Source organism: Streptopelia decaocto, assembly GCF_964273445.1.
Source record: "Streptopelia decaocto genome assembly, chromosome: 2".
In the NCBI taxonomy this organism is placed as follows: Eukaryota; Metazoa; Chordata; class Aves; order Columbiformes; family Columbidae; genus Streptopelia; species Streptopelia decaocto.
This window is the reverse complement of record NC_138655.1, coordinates 17,467,493-17,487,857: the sequence shown is the minus strand read 5'-3', so window position 1 is coordinate 17,487,857 and position 20,365 is coordinate 17,467,493. Positions and strand designations below refer to the sequence as shown.

The following is a 20,365-nucleotide window of genomic DNA, read 5'->3' as shown; positions in this document are numbered from 1 at the left end:
GATTGTTCTATTATTCCCTGATCCTGATCCAGAAGCTCTCAACCAGCCATTCTGCATCCCCAATGGCAGACCCATACATCCAAGCTGCTCCTCCACACAGTGGTCACCACACCTTCTTCTCTGGCTGTCTCCCCTGAGGAGTTTGTATCCATCCTTTATCACACTGCAGTCATGTGAGCTACCCCATCATGTCTCAGTTACTCCAACAACGTCACTGTTCTGTGACTGCACATGGAGCTGCAGCTCTTCCTGCATGTGTCCCAGGCTGACTTGAGGCAGATAGCCAGGTGTCCCTTCACCGTGTTTTATCATTTCTGAATTCTCCCATATTCCTATTACTCTGCACCATTTGTTTTTGACCCCTGTCCACTTCTACCTTACTTTAATATGGGTCAAATTGTCCGTTTCCCATGGCTCCTAGATTAAAGTTGTTTTCTTTTCAACTTGATTACTTTGTATGAAGTATTGTTATTGAACTAGATTGCTCTTTTTTTTTCTCCTGGTTTAGTCAAGATGAGAAAACTGGAAAATAACAGGCCTCAAAAACAAACATTTTCTTTTTTTTCCATTATGCATTATAGAGTTTTTAAAAGTTCTAAGACATATATACAGAAATTTAAAATATTCATACTTACAACAATATGGCAAAAAATGTATAGAAAAAAATACAAAGTATAAAATATTTGAACATAACATCAAAGATTTAAAATAAAAGATAAGATGGAACTGTATGATTGAAAGAATTAACACATAACTGGACAGTGGGAAGTTTCTTTCTCTGAAGTGTCAAATACCAGCCAGTGTTAAGAGTATTGAGATTAGGAAGATTAAACTGATGAAGCAACTAGTGATCCAAAATTCTCGCAGTTAAAGTTTTTACCTCTTCCCAGACAGTCTCAGAAAAACCCAGAATCAAATTTATGATGTAGACAAGCAAAGAGAACCTTTGCCCATAAACTGCTCTGTTTTGGTGAAATAAGGCCAGCTCCACTGATTTACTGAAATGTGAAATATATTTTATGGGCTAAATTTGTACAGATCTACTGTCAAAGGTTTCATGCTGCACAAAACTCAGAAGGCCATCACAGAAGATAAATGAGTTTAAAAGCAGATATCTTACCTATATGTTGATTAGAGTCAGTTCTGTAAGAGATTAAGTCTGTGTTGTTGGGCCTTTCTTGACCACCTTAAATAAAATGACATTTTTTTGTACACATGTGGCAAAACACTGCTTTGGCATTAATTTTTGTAACACAGCTGAACCATCTTCACACTCTTTCATCAATGGACAACTTTAAATATTATCTGTTTAAAAACAGACTACAGATCTGAAATCCAACTCACAAGACAGACAATGCTGTCTATGCTGGTTTTGGATGGGTCAGAGTTTATTTTCTTCACAGTAGGTAATATGGGGCTATGTTTTTGATTTGTGCTGGAAACAGTGTTGATAATACAGTGTTGATAATACAGGGATGTTTTAATTATTGCTGAGCACTGCTTACACAGAGTCAAGGTCTTTTCTGCTTCTCACACGACCCCACCAGCGAGGAGGCTGGGGGTGCACAAAAAATTTGGAGGGGATACAGCTGGGACCCCAACTGACCAAAGGGATATTCAGTTTAAGGTATTATTTTGCAGAGCTTCTGGGCCCTACTTGAAAGCCCACAGTGTTCTACTGGAAAACACATTTTTTATATTTGCTTCTATTTCAATAAAATAGTAGACCTTTCTTATCATTCCCTCCCTGCCCTACCTCCCACCCCTCCCCACAATGTTATTTAACTTCTCTAATTTTAGGGAAGCATCATTGCCATTTGTAGACCATTTACATGTTTTAATGTACCAACCATAAGTTTTGGCCATTATAAGCCACTGATTTACAATGTCCCAAAAAGGATCTGTGGAACAATCTCTGAAGAACTGCACATTATTTAGTGTCAAGTCATTTTCATTTCTTATATACAAATACATAATTCTACAAAATATTTTTGGTGGTTTTCTTTTTACCTTCCTTTAAATAATCTAACATGCCTTTAATACAGTCTCACACAGCTATACTGGGGCTTCTCCCAAGAATAAGCAGTTAACAGCTCTTTGTATGTAAGAACTGGCTTCAGACAGAAAACTGCTCATTCCCCATGAGATGTAATTTATTCCTGCTTTTAAGTTTAGCGTACTTTATTTTCCTCTGCGTATATTGTCAGTTCCGCTAGTTAATGCACTGCATGACATCAAGTGCTGTACATAATCTCCTGCTTTGTTCTCTCCACAGCCTATAAAGCCCTACTCACAATAAAGATACAAAGGCAGAGTCAGCTTATTTAGTGCTTATGTTACTGAGTTCTGTTTTATTTGCCATGCTGCCATAAAATCATTTACCTACCTGCAGCAAAATTTATCTGTCTGTGAAATGCTTACATTTTTATATTAATACGTCTTGGTAGTTATGAGAAGCTTAATTCATTTTTTTCAAAATTTCCACTTATTACAGGCTGTATAGAAACAAATATACCCCATCAAGAAAGTGTACTGGAGGGTCTACAAGACTCTTAGGTGTACTTTTATTTCATATGTGTATGCTCTCTCTTTTACCTGACCTAAAACTTGCCTCATGTAGTTGAAATGTGGATAGTCACAGAACTGTACTAGTAACTTGCAGTTAACAAATTTTCCTCTCCAGTAGTGAGCTGAATATTAAATATTCAAATTTGAGGCTGTGAGATCACTTTTTAGAATATGAGCTTATAAAACTCTTGATCTGGTTTATCTGGAATAAATCCACTGAAGAAGGAGGAATTGGTTGTTCGTTGATGAGAAGCTCAATGTGACCCAGCAATGTACACTTGCAGCCCAGAAAGCCAACTGTATCCTGTGCTGCATAAAAAGAAACCTGACCAGCATGTCAAGAAAGGTGATTGTGCCCCTCTACTCCACTCCTGTGAGATTCCACCTGGAGTACTGCGTTCAGCTCTGGAGCCCTCAACAGAAGATGGACACGGACCCAGAGGAGGGCCACAAAGATGATCAGAGGGCTGGAGCACTTCTCCTATGAAGAAAGGCTGAGAGAGTTGCGGTTGTTCAGTCTGGAGAAGAGAAGGCTCTGACCTGACCTTATAGCAGCCTTCTAGTACCTAAAAGCGACCTACAAGAAAGCTGGAGAATGACATTTTAGAAGAGTGTGTAATGATAAGGCAAGGGCTAATGGTTTTAAGCTGAAAGAGGGCAGGTTTACATCAAATATAAGGAATAAACTCTTTACTGCGAGGGTGGTGAGGTACTGGAACAGGTTGCCCAGAGAAGTTGTGGATGCCCCAGCCCTGGGCAGAGGTCAAGGCCAGGCTGGATGGGGCTTTGAACAACAATCCTACAAAATTAAGCCTACATCTGTACAGATAGGTAGAAACAAACTTATTTTTATATGTGTATATATGTTGCAGGGGAATTACAGAACTCCCAAACTTGGAATTTAGTACCAGCTTCATTAGTCTTTTACCTGTCATTGTACAATATGGGAAAATAACTCAATATCCTCCCATATAAACAATAAAAAACAGAAATGCTTTTTTTCCATGTAAAAAAGTACACATAATCAGTGGGTTGTGAACTTGTCTGACCAAAATGCACGTCAATTCAAACAAGAGGAAAAACAAAGCCAGTTCTTAAAACTATGAACAGAAGTTTTATAGTGACAAATATTTTGTAGCTATATGTACAGGCAACAGTGAAAATATTTTAATAGAAATTCTAGGAATACAAATAAAACTATATTTTGTTTTTGAAATTTCTGAATTCTAAAAACAAAAAATAGTTTAAGAATAAAGCTTCTTACAACATCCATTTTACCCTGGAATAGGAAAAGCTGTAAAAATATAATAGTCAGAATATTTCCTTGATTATGAAAGCATCTAATTATTATAATGTTTATAGAACAACATTATATAGAAATGTAACCTTATTTATTGGCCTCAATAAATTCCTAGCTTGCTGCATTATAGAGAAACTGCAAGCTGCAACATTATCTCAGGAAAAGGTTATATGATAAAGTTGCTCTCTTGTTTCACTGTTGAATATAACCTTATCAAAATTAATTTGTCATGGAAGAAGACTTTGTTTTAAAAACTAGTCATGGGTTGTGCACAGTATAATTGACCACAACACAATAAATCCAATTTAGTTTTCTTTTAATTACAGTATTTTGCACTTTTAGTAAATCTAATAAAAATTACAGTATGCTAATAAATATCAGAACATACAAATGACAGGTGAAAAGCTTTGTGCATTCAAACTATGTTCACTGAGAAACAGGATATGATATGAAATAAAGTGATTGTTAGGTATGTGCGCTGATTTTGCAAAACAATGCAAAACAATGAACAAAATTTAGCCCAAAAATGTATAACTTAAAAAAGTACAAATAACAGTGTTATGTACAACATTTAAACCATAAGCATGTAATCAGGTCTCATGTATGGATACCTGTGGCAATACAAAGCGTTGTTGATTCCAGTGAAATTCCCCTCATTGAGACATCAGTCTGTAAGAATTACATTGCTAAAACTCATGCATGACCCCCTCCTGATCTCTTCATTCAAAGTAAAGGCAATGTGAAAGGTATTATCTAAAAAAAACCCTACTCCCTGAATTTTTTTTTTCTGATTTACAAGAGGCAGATGACAATGGCATTTACACAATGATGATCTAAGGAAATCTATGAGCTTAACTCCACTGACATCTAAGCATGCTGTAAGTTCAGAGCTCTGCTCAATTTATTTCCCATAGGTAAAAACAAAGAAACAAACAAAAAAACCCCAAAATTATTTTTGTGCTATTCTTGAGGCTTTTTTCTAACAAATCAGACAGTGACATTTCCTATATGATGGCATTGAAATACACTGTATTTCCTCAGTCCAACTAATTACATTAAAATTGATAACAAGTATATGCTTGTCTGGAAGAGACCTGGCCATCTTCTAAAAATCAGTAGTCAGCTTGTTCAATGTTGAGAAAAATTATTGCACATATACTTTCAAAATTATACACCACTTGTTTGTCTCAGGATTCTCTGTTTAGATGCAATGACCATTGGTAGAGAACAATAAGACATTTGTCAGAAGAACTCTTTAAAAACGAGTGTTTAATCAAAGAGAGTCTCCATAGCAAAAGGAAAGAAAGAGATAAAAAGCTCATTAGTGATTAATCACCTTTAGCAACCTCCTGCAGAATTCTGTGTTGGATAATTGTATCAGACAAAATTAGGACACATTCATTAGAATGGAACAACAAAGGTCTCTGCATTAAATGTAGAGTTACAGGTTTCTGATATCAAACATAGAGTCATGGAAGGAACTATTGAAAAGAATTTTTTTTTTTTTTTTTTAATTGAACATAGATCAAAAGTACCTTAACAGTAATTTGGCGTGTTAAACCTTTAAGCCGTTATGCTCGATGTTAAGTCAAGAAACTGTCACTTTCCTAGGTTGCTTCAGTAATTAGTAACCACCACTATTAAAATGTGTATCTTTTTTAAAAATTATTTTTTATTTGTCAAGCTTTTGCCCCCTTGATTCTTCACTGCTATCAATTAGAGAACTGTCTTCTCCAGAAAATATTTTCCTTCTACATGAGTTTCTGCAGTAAATTAAGTCAACTCTTTGCCCTCTTTTGCATACACTGAAAAGCTTGAGTTCCTTAAGTCTCTAGACAAAATGACAATTTTGAAACCTAACAGAACTTGTTTCCTCTTTTTCTGAATCCTTTCCAATTTTTCAACTCTGTTTCACCCTAGAGAGTAACACTATTCAGATAATGACCTCTCTAATAATGAATAAAAAGTAATATGTTTTTCATATTCTTATGTGATAGTCTTCTCCTTACACACTAGAGTTATGTTTAACTACAGGACTACTTTGGGAACTTATTTAAATTCAGATTAACCCTGTGTATTTTCACATCCCCTTGAAATGTAAACAAAATCTCTAAAGTTCTGCTGAAAAATGTTGTATCAAAAGAAAAAGTGTGTAACACTGTGACTGTGATGACTGATGGGCAAGTGGAAGCATCAAGTTCAAGTCTCTCATATTCCTCATTTAAGAGTACAATTTTTAGTGCCAATGAATTTCAAAATTTGCAGATCAAGAATTTGAAAGATTCACAGTTAAGTCCCTTAGCCTTCTACTTTGTTACAAATGTAAGTTTTTGCAAGTTCACATATGCTCATGAAATCTTTTTTTATCATCACCTCCACAAACAAAATTTGGATTTATGCCTTGATTGTGTATCTTCTTCATTATTAGCCAGCATTTTTTCTGAGAAGTAGGAGGGGAAGATTTGGGAGTTAAAAATAAGTTTACTAGAAAACAGTATTATTAGTAATAACTTTTTGTTTTCTTTAAGATCATGGATAAATGTATTAAATAGCTCTAAGCCAAGTATAGGAAACAATAGAATGGTATTTCCAATGATACACATTTCCCATATATAAATACTTTTTTGTGGTACTGGTTAACCAGGTTTTAATCCAACTGAATTTTGATTTTTCTGAATCAGAATGCTAATTTCAGCTGGATGTTTTTGTAGCCCCTGCAAGAACATATAACATTCTTTAGACAAATATAAATGTCACATTCTGTAAAGTTAAGCTGTGAATCCAGAAGAGGATCTCAAGCTTGCCTGACATAACAGTGTTTCATCAAAATACTATATTGCATTTGGTTGTGTATAGTAGTGATATTTTCTCAATTTCATCATCTTAATTACTTTCATTATTTTGCAAACATTGTTTCTCTCGAATAGTCTCAGAAATTAAGATTTGCCTATAAAATAGAATTCTCTGCTGTATTTCTAATGTGAGCAAGGGAAAGGGATTTGACCTACAATATTTGTTAGAATACAAGGCATATCCCATATAGAAATCTTAAGATATTAAGTCTAACTGGGAATGAGTGGAAGTCCCTCTAACTCAATTGCTTTGATAGTTTTGAACTTCTTTTCATTCCATATCCAAGTTAATATTTGACAAAAATCAGTCCTTAGGAAGTATTTATGGATCCCAAAACTACATTCCCGTACCTGTGATTATTTTGAATACAGAAATTTATGCCCTACTTATTACTAGGTTTCTAGTTCTTATTTCATTAAATATATTTTAAAATAAATGAGAAATGTCATTTTATTAGGATATTGACTTAAAAATTAGGAGGTGCATATGCTGAGATACATGTTCAAAAGTACTTTTTTCTTTAATCATAGTCTGAAAGATAATAATCAAACCAGAGATTTAAAGTTGTTCATACTAATAAATAACATTTCTCTTACCTCTACAGATAGGAACGGGGAAATCCCACGATGCCGTATTCACAGAGTTAGCTATGCAAGTAAGCTGAGGGTGGCCATCCAAAATATACCCAGTTACACAGCTGTATCGGATTTTGTCACCAACATCAAATCTTGTACCGTACAAGATACCCTTTGGTGGAACTCCTGGATTGCCACAGGAACTACTCTGTAATTCTGGAGAAGACATATTTTTATTACTTACAATGTTTTTATAAATCAATATTGTAGTTTGATGAAGAATATAGGACAGCAAATTTATAGCAAATTTGGGCAGATAGTGTGTTTCCATGGCTATTATACAACACCCAACACTGAAAAGCCATTACTGACTTAATCTATTAAGTATCTACTTACATACCCAAATATCGAAAGGTAGACTATTATATGAAAATGAGCACAAGTTTTCCTTAAACTCCAGCTATAGATATATAGATATATAGATATATAGATATATAGATATATAGATATATAGATATATAGATATATAGATATATAGATATATAGATATATAGATATATAGATATATAGATATATAGATATATAGATATACAGATATATAGATATAGCGATATATAGATATATAGAGATATAGAGATATAGAGATATAGAGATATAGAGATGTAGAGATAGATATAGAGATATAGAGATATAGAGATATAGAGATATAGAGATATATAGATATATAGATATATAGATATATAGATATATAGATATATAGATATATAGATATATAGATATAGATTTTTTTTTTAATTGACAGCAAAGAACTCATTGTATAGGAAGAGGAAACAAAGGAACTTGATCTATTTCTGGCATTTAATTTATAAAAATGCAAAACAATAAATAAAACTGTAATACAGACATAAAAGAGCATCAGATTCAAAACAACAAAAAATTGGAAGAACAAATAAAATACTCAAGACAGAACACCAGGAGAAGTTTTTAACAAACATATGTCTGAGCCTGATCAGGAATATGTTGAATGATTTAATAGATTTTAGATAATGGGGAAAAAGTTATGAGACACTGTGGGTAACTGAGTTCTGAGCAAAGGACTGGTTAATTTAAACATATGAAATACCATAGATCTGTGTTGCTTCTACTCTAATACAGAGCTTCAAACCATTGAAAATCCAAAGTAAGTTGCAGCTCAGCTGTTTGATTCATGAGGACATTAAGTAAAGCCCAGTTTTACTAGGCAGTACTCACACTCCAACTGTGTACCCTTTTGACTGATCATAAACAGCTTGATTACAAAATTTCCCATCATTTACTACTGAAGTCTTTTAGTTAATGGACATAAAAAGATAGATTTTGTACAATGTAAGCAAAAGAGGTTTCATAATATCATCTGGAGCTCTTCAAAGCTCATACCAAGTATACTCACCAGTCTAATGCTAACAGGAAAGAGGCAAACCTGTACTGGTACTCATAGCAAATTTCCCTAATCTACAAAGTAAAGAAACAAGATGAAAGAACAGAAAGGTATATATGTATTGCTTTCATTTCTTTTCCTGAGTTCCATGCAATTAACTTATTCTTCTGTATCCCCGATGTGTTCATGAGTGTGTGCACACAGGCACACTCATATACATAGCTATTAAGATATTTAAATATAGTATAGAAAAAACAATTTGAACTGTTACAATGTTTCAATTAAAGAAAAAGGTATAAATGGTTATCAAAAAAAGCAGTATGGTTCAAGGTACGTTACACCATGAAATTTCTATGCCGAAAACTATCAAGGATTTGTTATTAGATTTCTGATACCAGCTGTGAAACAAAACTATGTAACAATTATTGAAGGGAAGAATCCTGTATAGCCATATATATATGTTGTAGATGTCTATACATATAGAGGCTATATATAAAATATATGCTAACAGTGTGCTCACATACAAGAATTTCTGTACCAATCATGTTTTGATGTGAAAGTTTAATTTGCAGATTATTTGCCAATGTCATTGCTGCTATTGCTTTCTTTCTTTTACATAAAAAAAAAAAAAAAAAAAAAAAGTGGAACTGTCTTTGACTTTCATTGCCTTGCAGAAGGACATAACACAGAAGAAGATAGCCTGCCTCCTCTTAATCACATCAAAGCTCACCTAAATGGTTGCTATTCTTACTACTGCTTTATAAAGCAAAGTCTTCTGTCCTCCAACAAAACCCCTCTGTCCTTAAATCTGCTTGCAAGGCTTAGAAAGAAGGCAATGCTACAGTTGACTCCTGCATATTTTTTCAAAGGGATTTCTTGTAAATGCTTTAAAACGGTTCAAGGCCACTCTAGTTATTATGTATCATTATAACATGTCAAAATAGAGGTAAGAATATCATCCTGTGGTTTCTGGTTATCTTATGAATCATACTATATTAACTTGAAAACTCTGTCTGTTCACAGTGGTGTTATTTTTGTCTTCTCCAAGAAGATGAAATCTTTCAGAGGCCAGTATTTCTTAGAGCTTTGTAAAAGGTCATGAAAAGATTCCCTGTCCTATAAAATGAAGAATATAGTGATTAACAATGCCTTTAATAGTCACCGCCTAAAATTGCTTGCTTTACTCTTACTGCTGTCTCATCAAGAGCTATCCACAGAAGGAAACATATTCTTATGAAACTATGTTGTATTTTAAAGCACTAATTAAAAATCACCCACATTCTGAAAATAAAACTCGTTTTCCCGTTGCAATGTTAAATTACTTATTTAAAAAGGATACTTGGCATTTTGCATTAACTTTTTAATATCATGACAGTGGCTAGTGATTGTGTTACTACCTCTAACCCTTTAACTCATTTTGTTCCTGATTCTAGATAATGAATTAGAAAATAAATAATACAATTTAAAAGATATTAGTTTCTTCTGTAAGTACTTTCATTTTTAACATATACAAGTGTATTATTTGGGGGGGAGGGTGTAATTCACCAAGTAACTGCATGAGTCCTCTTTGATAGGTAGCATCTTTTTTAAAACTGTGTTATCAGTTCCCTGCCATTTAAAGCTGTGGATTGTTACCTTGAGATTGTCATCTGCCAGGAAACATGGGAATGGCCAGACTAGATTGTCACTTTTGTTCAGATCTGCACAGATTCTTGACTTCAGTAACATTCTGATATTCAGTAATGATACGGAGCATGGATAAGTATTTCCTCTTAAATTTGCCACATTATAATTTGGTTGAACTTCTCCTTGTTCATATACTCTGAAAATATACATAAATGATTTTTATACCATTCTTATTTTTACATTTTTATTGTGTAGTGTTGCTTATCTCCTTTTCAGAGCAAGCTGTCACAATTGCTTCAATCTCTCTCCAAATAAGAATTTTCTTTGTCCTAGATTTAATTGTCAGTTATCTCTGAAATTATATGCATTGTTCACTAGTGCAAAACCAAAATGCTTTTTTAAATCAATATTCCACCTGTAAGCATGGTACATATAAACTTATTTGTGCTTTTTTTTTTTTTTTTTAACATGGTGATAAAACACCAACATCAAAATGCCCTTCAGTGCTTTTCAATAAGTTTCTATTTCCTTAATAGAAATTCTGCTCAAAGACTGCAGGTAAAACATGCCTCGTAGAGTTCTGCTTAACAGGAATGGACATACTCCTTTAGAGAGTTTAATTAGCAGAAATTCAGCCACTTAAAAATACTAATTAATAAGCTATTCAATTAAATCACATTTAATGTAACTTCTTTGTGACAATATTTTCAAAAAACAAGACTAGCAGAGACTCTCAGCATTCAATCAAGTAGAAACAGCTCATAACCAGATTCAGAAATTTCCAATTTACTTTCTTTTTATTCAGATTTTAAATCAGGATTTTTTTCTTTTATGTCCTGTATAAAACCAAGAGTATAATCTCTCCTCTCTAAACTGTTTAAGCATGAAATTTATATTTTTATATCCAAATATCCAGAACAATTATTTGAAAATATTCCAGTAAAAAATGCATTTTCCATATAATTGCATTGCATTCAGCTCAGTGGAAACTATTTGTATTTTCTCTGCTGAAGATTAATGTTCTTCACACACCAAATCTGATATTGGAAACTTAGGAACATAAATAATTTGGGCTTTTTTCAGAAGGTTGATCCAGATCTTTATCACAGTTTTTGCTCATAGCTATTACAAGTTATTATAATCCCATTTTTCCCAATCTGAGATGAGAAACACTGTCAATATCAAATGTGTATCTTCGTGAGTGCTCACACAGTTAAAAACCTATGAAATATCCCAGGAGAGGCTAACATGTGTTTCACCTATTACTTTTTAGATTTAATACTTCTGGTATCCCTACATGGCCAGTTTGGATACCTCCCTGTATTACTGCACGGAACTGGTTATAAACTTCTTGTTCATTCATGTCTGCTGTTCCAAGCAGTAATTCCTCTGCCAGACAAAGCTGAGTATGGTCCAGGGAATACACCATTCAAGGGGTCACTCCAGTTGTCTTTTGGCACAAGGCTTGGTGAAACTGGAAATACTAGAACACAGCTGTACACAGATATCCCTTTCAAAAACAATGCATATGTAGTTTGTCATATTGACAAGTGAGAATGCTTTGATATTGGAGTCTCAAGACCAATATCAGAAGGGGTCCTAGTAGTATGTGTGTGGATATGATGAGTGCTATATATTCCGAGGGTCCCAAATATTAGGCAAGATGACTCATTTGTAACAGTATGAAGTAGGCTGAAATTCAGTTGTCCAAAATTTCACTATATCAAATCTTGTAATGGTTATTTTAGTTGCATATAGTTTTTTAAAGGTATTGTAAACTAAAACAGTAACTTAGATGCATAGTCTCTACCTCATGATACTTTGCTTTTTTTCTCAAAATGTGTATTTAACTTATTTTCTTTTCTGTACCCGTTCACATTGCTCTGAATATATGAGTGAGCATGGTCTAGATTTAGATCTAAAAGGGACTAAAATAATAAACTAGAAATACCATCGTTTTCCTACATGTATGTTTAAAAATTCGTATACATACCTATCCCACTTGAGTTTAAAGAGTGAGGGAAACCACAAGAAAAATTTAGAGTAGGCAATATCAATGCAGTGAAGGAAAAAAATGAAAAATTTAGTGTCTAAGTGGCAATTTAACTGCACAAATATGTATGGTTCAGAGAGCAAAGAAAAAGACACTATAAATGAATGGTTTGAAATATCTACTATAAGAAATACAGTTTTATTAAAACAGAGATTAAACAAAAAAAATATTCTCCTCCAAAATCCAGGTCTCTCCTTTGTTGAAATTCAACAACAGAAATGGTTATTCCTTGATTCCACCAGACATCTCACCTCAAGATACAAGTGCAAAATGAAGAGTTACCATTCTGAAATTCCCATTTTTTTTTACAGCAGCAATAGAAATAATAGTTTGTCTAACAATTAAAACTTCTCTGCAGTTTTTCTTTTCCTTTCTGTATTTTATATAGGCAAATCAAAAGAAACTGTCATATTCTGGTATTTATCTATCTATAAATATATAGGTAACAGGAAGTGTGAGAAAGATTTTTTTTTTTTTTCCCTAAAGGAAAACAAGATAAAATATATATTTTCTTCTCCTATTCTTAATTGCTCTTCCTTGACAGACAAATGTCTTTGCAATAGTAACCTCACTGAGGGTCTCTACTGTTCACTAAAGATAATACAGCTAATTACATTGCATGGTTTCTTACCTAGTTTTATTGAATGACAAAATTTTCCCTTTTTCTTGCTTTGAAATTATTTTCATGCCAAAAATTGGCATTGGAACTTGATTATCTGAAGTAAAGCCACTGATTAGCATAAGGGAGTCTTTAAAAAATGGCCTGAGGGAACTTTAAATGTAGATCTTTATACCAAGTTTGATTTTGGTTCTAAGTACATTGAAACAATCACCACATCTTCTTCTTTGCAAGTAACACAAGGATGCTTCTATCTATAGCATTAAAGTCATATGTTATTTTTATAGGAACAAATCCATTCCAGCATTAAGTGCATTAGAAATACATTAATATAATGCTTCTACAAGCAAGATAACAATAGCAACAAGTAGTACAGCAAAAAACCCTTCAAGACATATGAAGGAAACAAGTGATAATTGTAGTACTATAGTAACTGATACACTGAGCTTGACAAATGTAACACAAGAAAAGGTCTAGAGTTTGTAATACATTTCCTTCACATGCAATACAACACTTGGAATATTTATTTAAATCAGACAAAGACATAGAACAACACTAGAGAACCGAAAATTCATGCAGAAAGACAATGGCAGCCACTAATTTTACCATATGACAGCATAATTTTGCATCAAGTGAAAGCAATAAGAAGGTGACTATAAGTTTCAGTAGATATAGTTAAATCTGACATTTCACATCGGACATTCTTCTAAAGTGTTACCTAAAGGGAATGACAAAGAGGTAAAGACCAAACGGTTAGTTAGGAGAGCTGTATGGTTAACAGCACCAGCCACACTTTTCTGCCTTTATCAAATCCCACTTGACTTCAATTAAAGCTTTATCTGCAGTGAATTCCTGTACAGCTGCTGAGGGTACCAGCTAAACCCCAAAAATGCCTGAAAGGTAACTTCACATAATGCCTGGACTGAGAAAGACCATTGGAGACTACCTGAAGTTTTGGACCGGGTGTAGAGTTGCCAATATCACAGAGATTACTCCATCCACACTGTTCTGAATGTATTCAACCCCTAGTCCAAAGCCTGGGCACTGTATCTGAAACATGTGGTAGTTGTTCAGCTTCCCAGGTGGATGAAATCCAGACAGAAGCACCCTGCTTGCTATGCTAAGTCTGTGTAAGTATGTCTATATGAGTCATAACAGGATTGTTTCATTTAGACTGTAGTGATTCTGAGCGTTTTTTGTTTTGTTTTGTTTTGTTTTTTTGTCACAGCTGTATTCTATAGGCAGCTGAGAAAAGGCTGTTATAATTAAAGGTCAAAGATTATTTCAGAGCCCAAGACAATTTAAAATAAAAGAGAATCCTACAACCTATACCGTATTGCTATTCCTTCTTAATATGCCTTTTAGAGTTATACAAAAGAATTTCAACTTCAATTTCTGAATTGTTATGGTAAGAAATATCTCATAGTATTGTTTATTTTCGTTCTACTGTTGCCTCAATACCTAACCTTATTTTGTCTTATGTTAGGTACTTTATTAATGTTTCATTGTTCTTCACTGGCTTTCCCTACCTGGAGAGTCTGCAGAAACAAAAGATATTAAAAGCTAACTGAACATATGAAAAGGCAGTTTACCCACCGAAGGAGGATGTCATAGCACAAACAAGTTGTATGATAACATACAGACAGTGTCTCCACACAAATTTCGCAGACAATAATAGATGCATCTGTCAAATAAATGTAATTAATTTTATATATTTTATATACTGTCATATTTAAATTCCTGTGTAACACAAATATTAGGAAGATGTACAGTTTTTATATTCAAGATTAAAGGAATACTGAAAGCAGAGAATAGAATGAAATAAACCACAGTTTGCAGAAAAATATTGAGACTTCTTAAAGAAACTTAAGAAGAAATGTAAAAATTGACACTTGAGCATTCATAGGTGTTGATAATTAGTGAATTGGTTCTTAAAGTTTTATAAGGGATAATCTGAAAGATTTATGGCTTAAATTATTATAAACTACAGACTGACTAGTTTTAAGAAGAAAATATGCAACATCTCTTCCAGCTTCCTGTTGGCAAAGGTCACCTGAACTGACCAGTATATAGTCTAAAGATACAGACACATGTTCCTGGTTAATCAGCCATGCCTTGTGTCTAACTTATTAGCCAAGGCCTTCTTCAGAAATTGTGTCTAAACCTTGAAGGTAGAGTCCTTCTGGTATGCTGAACTATTCAACTTGTTTAAAAAAAAAAAAAAGGAGAAAAATTATCTCTATTATAGTGGATCACTCAGGGTTTAAAGCTGGAATTTATGGGATGCATCATGAACATGTAATTAGATAGCAGCACAAAAGGGCACAAAGAAAATCAGTTTTCACCTCATGGAAAGGACTGATACATGAGAACTGGGCACTAGGTGGCACCTGAAACATTCAGAGCTGTTGTATGACCTGCCAGAGTAACAAAAATTTTCTTCTGTACATATCAGTGGTAACATAAAATTCCATTTTTTTTTTAATATGTATCTATTATATGTGGTTTGTGTATGTATGTGTTGGGGTATATATGTTTATATAGAGAACTGCTACTAGGAGACACTGTAGTACCTTGTTAGAAGTACAATTTTTTGATGCAATTGAATCACTTCATTGACTGCCATTTTCTTTTTCTAAAAGGACATAATATCTCTTATAGCGAAATTTCCTCTGGTTTCCACCATTATTGCTGGTGTGAAGGATTCCGTAACAACATTGTTTACAGAAACCATCTTTCCAAAGTTAGAGCTGTTTAACTATACTGACTTGCTAAATGTTTCTGGTTTTAGCCATTTTTACAAAAGAAATGTGGGCCTAAATTCTCTCATTTAGATTTCATTTAGAAAGTTTTATGGCTTAGAATTTTCATTTAGAAGACTGAATCTCCCCAAAATCTTTATCACAGCTGTTTTTACTGACACCACTATTTGCTGATAGAATAAATATCCTTACTGTATTTGATGGCAGATGGTCATAATCAGTGTTCTGATGTTGGATGTCATGAGGACATTATCAAACTCTTCAGAGGTGTTTTCTTTTTTATATTCCATAATAAATCTCAACTGGGAGATTGACACTGCTTTCCAATAGGTAGGATATGTAGTGGTTAGGCAGTGCCTTTGTTTAGTCGAGGCTCAATTGCTGTATTACTTTTTTGAATGTTCTTATAATATCCTTTCAACAGAATATCTTCCTTAGGAAAACAAAACAAAACAAAACAAAACAAACTATCCTTTTATGTGTCTCAAGGTCTTAACACATCAGGTGAAATTTAAAATCCCTATTCCAACTTTTGTTTTAAAGTATTTGCATGAATGTTTCATGAGGCACTAACACATCTTTCAAACTGTGTATGGATATGATACAGCTCATTCAGTTAACCATGTTTTATTATATTGCATAGCTGTCATTAGTATGTATTCATGCTGTCAAGACTGTAAATTTGAGGTAATGTATAAATAAGTGTAAAATAAAGATATTATATTCTTAAATACAAGTCTTATAGTGAATAAAAATATTTTTATTAAAGTACTGAAATAAAATCTCCACTCCATATCAGGATGGAAGTGTGATCCCTTCTCTTTACATCAAACTGTACTCAAGGATTCTGCATTCGGAATACAACTGAAAACACTGCTGATACGTTAAGCAAGAGAAAGTTTATAATTAAAAGTATGCAACTAATCCTACTAGAAGTGGTTTAGGTTGTTCATTTTTCTTAGTGTTTATGATATGATTCAGAAACCCATAAAAATTCAGGTCTTGCATAATAAAGCACTATTCTCAGAATATATTTTTTAACCAAATTGTATTTTTAAGGTCTGAAGCAGATGGCTACCTAATAAAGTCCTTTTTATTGGAAAAGGTCTCTTTGGTTAATGTTCATCTTGCGTATAATCTGAGTTTTTCATTAAAAATGTCCAGACATGAGAACATTTAAAAGTACTAGGTCAAGTATATATGCATGATTCCGCTTTTAATGGTACTTAACCTGATAATTTCACAGTGCTGAATTGCATTATGGCCTAATGACTCTACTGCATAAGGCGAAATAATACAACATTACTGACATGATTCATTAACGAGGAAAGACAGTGTGATCAAATTAGTGGATAATAATGTGAATAAACATCTACAACTGGCCACTCACCTAAAGCAAGCACAAAACTTTTTAATAACTTATATTGCATGAAACTTTGGGTTTTAACTTAGTGCTGAGCTCTGTACCCACAATATTTGACAAAAAGCCTTTGACATGGTCCCCCACAACATCCTTCTCTCTAAATTGGAGAGGTATGGATTTGATGGGTGAACTGTTCAGTGGATGAGGAACTGGCTGGATGGTTGCAACCAGAGAGCAGCAGTCCAATGGGACAATGTCTGGATGAACAATGGTGACAAGTGGTTTCTCTCAGGAGTCTGTGCTGGATCCACTACTGTTTAGTATCTTCATGAATGAATTAAACATCAGGATTGAGTGCACCCTGAGGGACCTGGATAAACTTAAGAAGTGCAAGGTCCTGAACCTGGGTTGGGGCAACCCCCCATATCGATACAGTGTGGGAATGAAGGGAATGAGAGCGGCCCTGTGGAGAAGGGCTTGGGTGTACTGGTGGATGAAAGATTGGACATGAGCCAGCAATGTGTGCTTGCAGCCCAGAAGGTCAATTGTATCTTGGGCTGCATCAAAAGGCACATGGCCAGCAGGTCAAGGGAGATGATTCTGCCCCTCTGCTCTGGTGAGACCCCACCTTGAGTACTGCATTGAGCCTTGGAGCCCTCAGTACAGGAAAGACATGGACCTGTTGGAGATGATCCAGAGGAGGGCCACCAAAATGATCAGTGGGCTGGAGCAATTCTCCAATGAGGAAAAGCTGAGAGAGTTGGGCTTGTTCAGCCTGGAGAAAAGAAGGCTCCAGAGAGACCTTGTTGCAGCCTTTCAGTGCATAAAAGGGGCCAATAAGAAAGATGGGGACAGACTTTTTAGCAGTGTCCGTTACCATAGGACAGGGGGTAATGGTTTTAAACTAAAGGAAGGGAGATTCAGGCTAAACATGAGGAAGAAACTGTTTACAGTGAGGGTGATGAAACACTGGAACAGGTTGCCCAGAGAGGTGGTAGATGTCCCATGCCTGGAAACATTCAAGGCCAGGCTGGACGGGGCTCTGATCAACCTGATTGTTGAAGATGTCCCTGCTCATTGCAGGGGCATTGGACTAGATGACCTTTGAAGGTCCCTTCCAAGCCAAACTATTCTATGATTCTATATTGTACCTTCTAAAACTGTCAGCTTTCCACGGGGAGGGAAGGAGAAGCACATTCTACTCCAAACAGAAAAGCATTAAGTCTGCTTTTCCTATCTACTCCACCTTTCCTTTTCACTTTAAAAAAGAATTCCCAGATGTCCTTCACTTTGGAATCAGTTATCTTTAAATGTTATTTTATTTCAGCATTATGCTATCATTTTCCTTTTGCAAGAGTTAACATTAGTGTTGGTATTCAGCATTCTATTATCACTTTCATTGAATGGGCTTGTGCATTTCTTAGAGAAATTCTCAAGCCTCAAAATTTGTATGCTTTGCCTTCTGCTGGAGGCAAGTTCCTGGCAGATTTGGGAAAACATTTTCAGAATTCTCTAAGCATGGAAGAATGAAAGTAGTGTATTTTCCGATGAAACATATGATTTCCTTATGCAGGAAATATTTAAAATATCTAAAAAAAGAAAGAGCTTTCAACCTGAGTATGTACCAAAATTGTTCTATAGGAGAGTTATAACTCTGCATAGGGTGAATTTCTTTATATAAGCTATATTTTGTGGTGCTTGGTGAAAAGTGCTTAATTATAATTTTTTTCTTTATAATAGTGAAATATTTAACAATATAGACAAGTACCTGATTCAGTACACTTGCCTCTGGGTTATGGGCTATTACAGGTATCTTTCTTTTTTTTTCCCCAACAGGTTTTATTATCAGAAAGGGATATTTGTAGTTTCTAGTCTAAGTCCTGTGGAAGCAGAGATCAAAATGTTGTTAATCCTACATCAAAATACTGCATTTGAGACATAAGCAGTAAAAGACATTTAATCTTATTTTTTAGGTACAGTGATGGAGAGCATCTGCAAAATAATTCATGTGACACATACATATTAACTTTCTTCCTTCAAAGTCTCTTTTTTTAACCACTATAATCTTGAACTCATATAGTCAGCTTTCCGCCAAATCATGTCAGCAGTTGGAATAAGAGATACTTCTATCCCCATCCCTTCAGAATACCTGCTGTGGGTCTTTCCTCTCTTGATTGACCTGTTAATGAGTAGAAATGGTCATAATTTGAGGGGAGATAAAAGTTTATAATTAAATAACTCAAGATTTAAATTAATTTCTCAGAAAACATCTGTGTAGGCTGCTGTTTTTTTGCAATCTCTTCATGATGAACTAATACTGAAACAGCCATTCCGATGATATCTCTGGCATACTTACTGGTATTTCTGTGTTAAGAAACTACTTGAACAACACCCCTCTTGTTTCTGCCTTTAAATACTTTCAATATTCTCTGCTTTTATTGAGAAAAAGAAAAATATTCTAGGAAAAGATAAGTTTAACAACCTGCTGAAATCCTGCACAAATCACTGTTTGACAGACCTTATGAAGGGTTCATTGTAGTCTATCTCTCTGAAAGATCATATATCTTACAGAGATCTTTGAAAAACTTCTTTAAAGAGTGACAGATTTAAATATTAGATGAGCTAAACAGTGTCAAAGAAATATATGTTATACAAGTAGGCTGTTAGCACAGTGGGAAATGGTAAGGAATATGCAGAAACATATCCTCAGGTCTGTATCTGACATGTTCAATCACGTGATACAGTATCCTACTTTAAAATATAAGGAGAAAAAAATATCGAATTATGGATAAAAAATATTTTCAGCATTAGTTTTCTATTTTTGGTGGAAGGGCACTAATGAACTGTTGAACATTTCAGTTTGATTTACCCTATATTTTCCACTGGAAAATACAGGTGAACAAGAAAAATGGGGGGAAAGATCAATTTGTTACTTTGTTTTTGAACAAGTTTAGAAAGATGTGTTTTCATTCAAGGAAAAAGTCTGTGTTCATCAGACATGTTTGTTACAATTGGAGCACATTTGCAATTAATGTTGACTTGGTTATAAGATGTTTAATGTTTAATATTTGGGCTAAATATAAATAAAATGCTGTAAGGAAAAAAAAAGATGGAGTGTGAGGCAAGAAAACTTATGAATGTTCAGACTTCTAATTTTGGGTCTCAGCACGCTGAATTCAGGTGTGATAATTTTGTTAGTGAACTTTCTAGATGGAAATGATGGTTCCAC

General features: G+C 34.2%; 1 protein-coding gene across 3 annotated transcripts in view; it reads right to left on the bottom strand.

The window, feature by feature from the left end:
• The window catches only part of CSMD3 (CUB and Sushi multiple domains 3), a gene marked incomplete at its 5' end in the record, with an annotated part of 631,488 nt that overhangs the window by 468,076 nt on the left and 143,047 nt on the right, over nt 1–20,365 (bottom strand). For all 3 annotated transcript variants that reach the window (XM_082045128.1, XM_082045129.1, XM_082045130.1), the window contains one exon: nt 7,318–7,512. In XM_082045128.1, the coding sequence (XP_081901254.1) occupies nt 7,318–7,512 (195 nt within the window). The remainder of the gene's footprint in view (nt 1–7,317; nt 7,513–20,365) is intronic.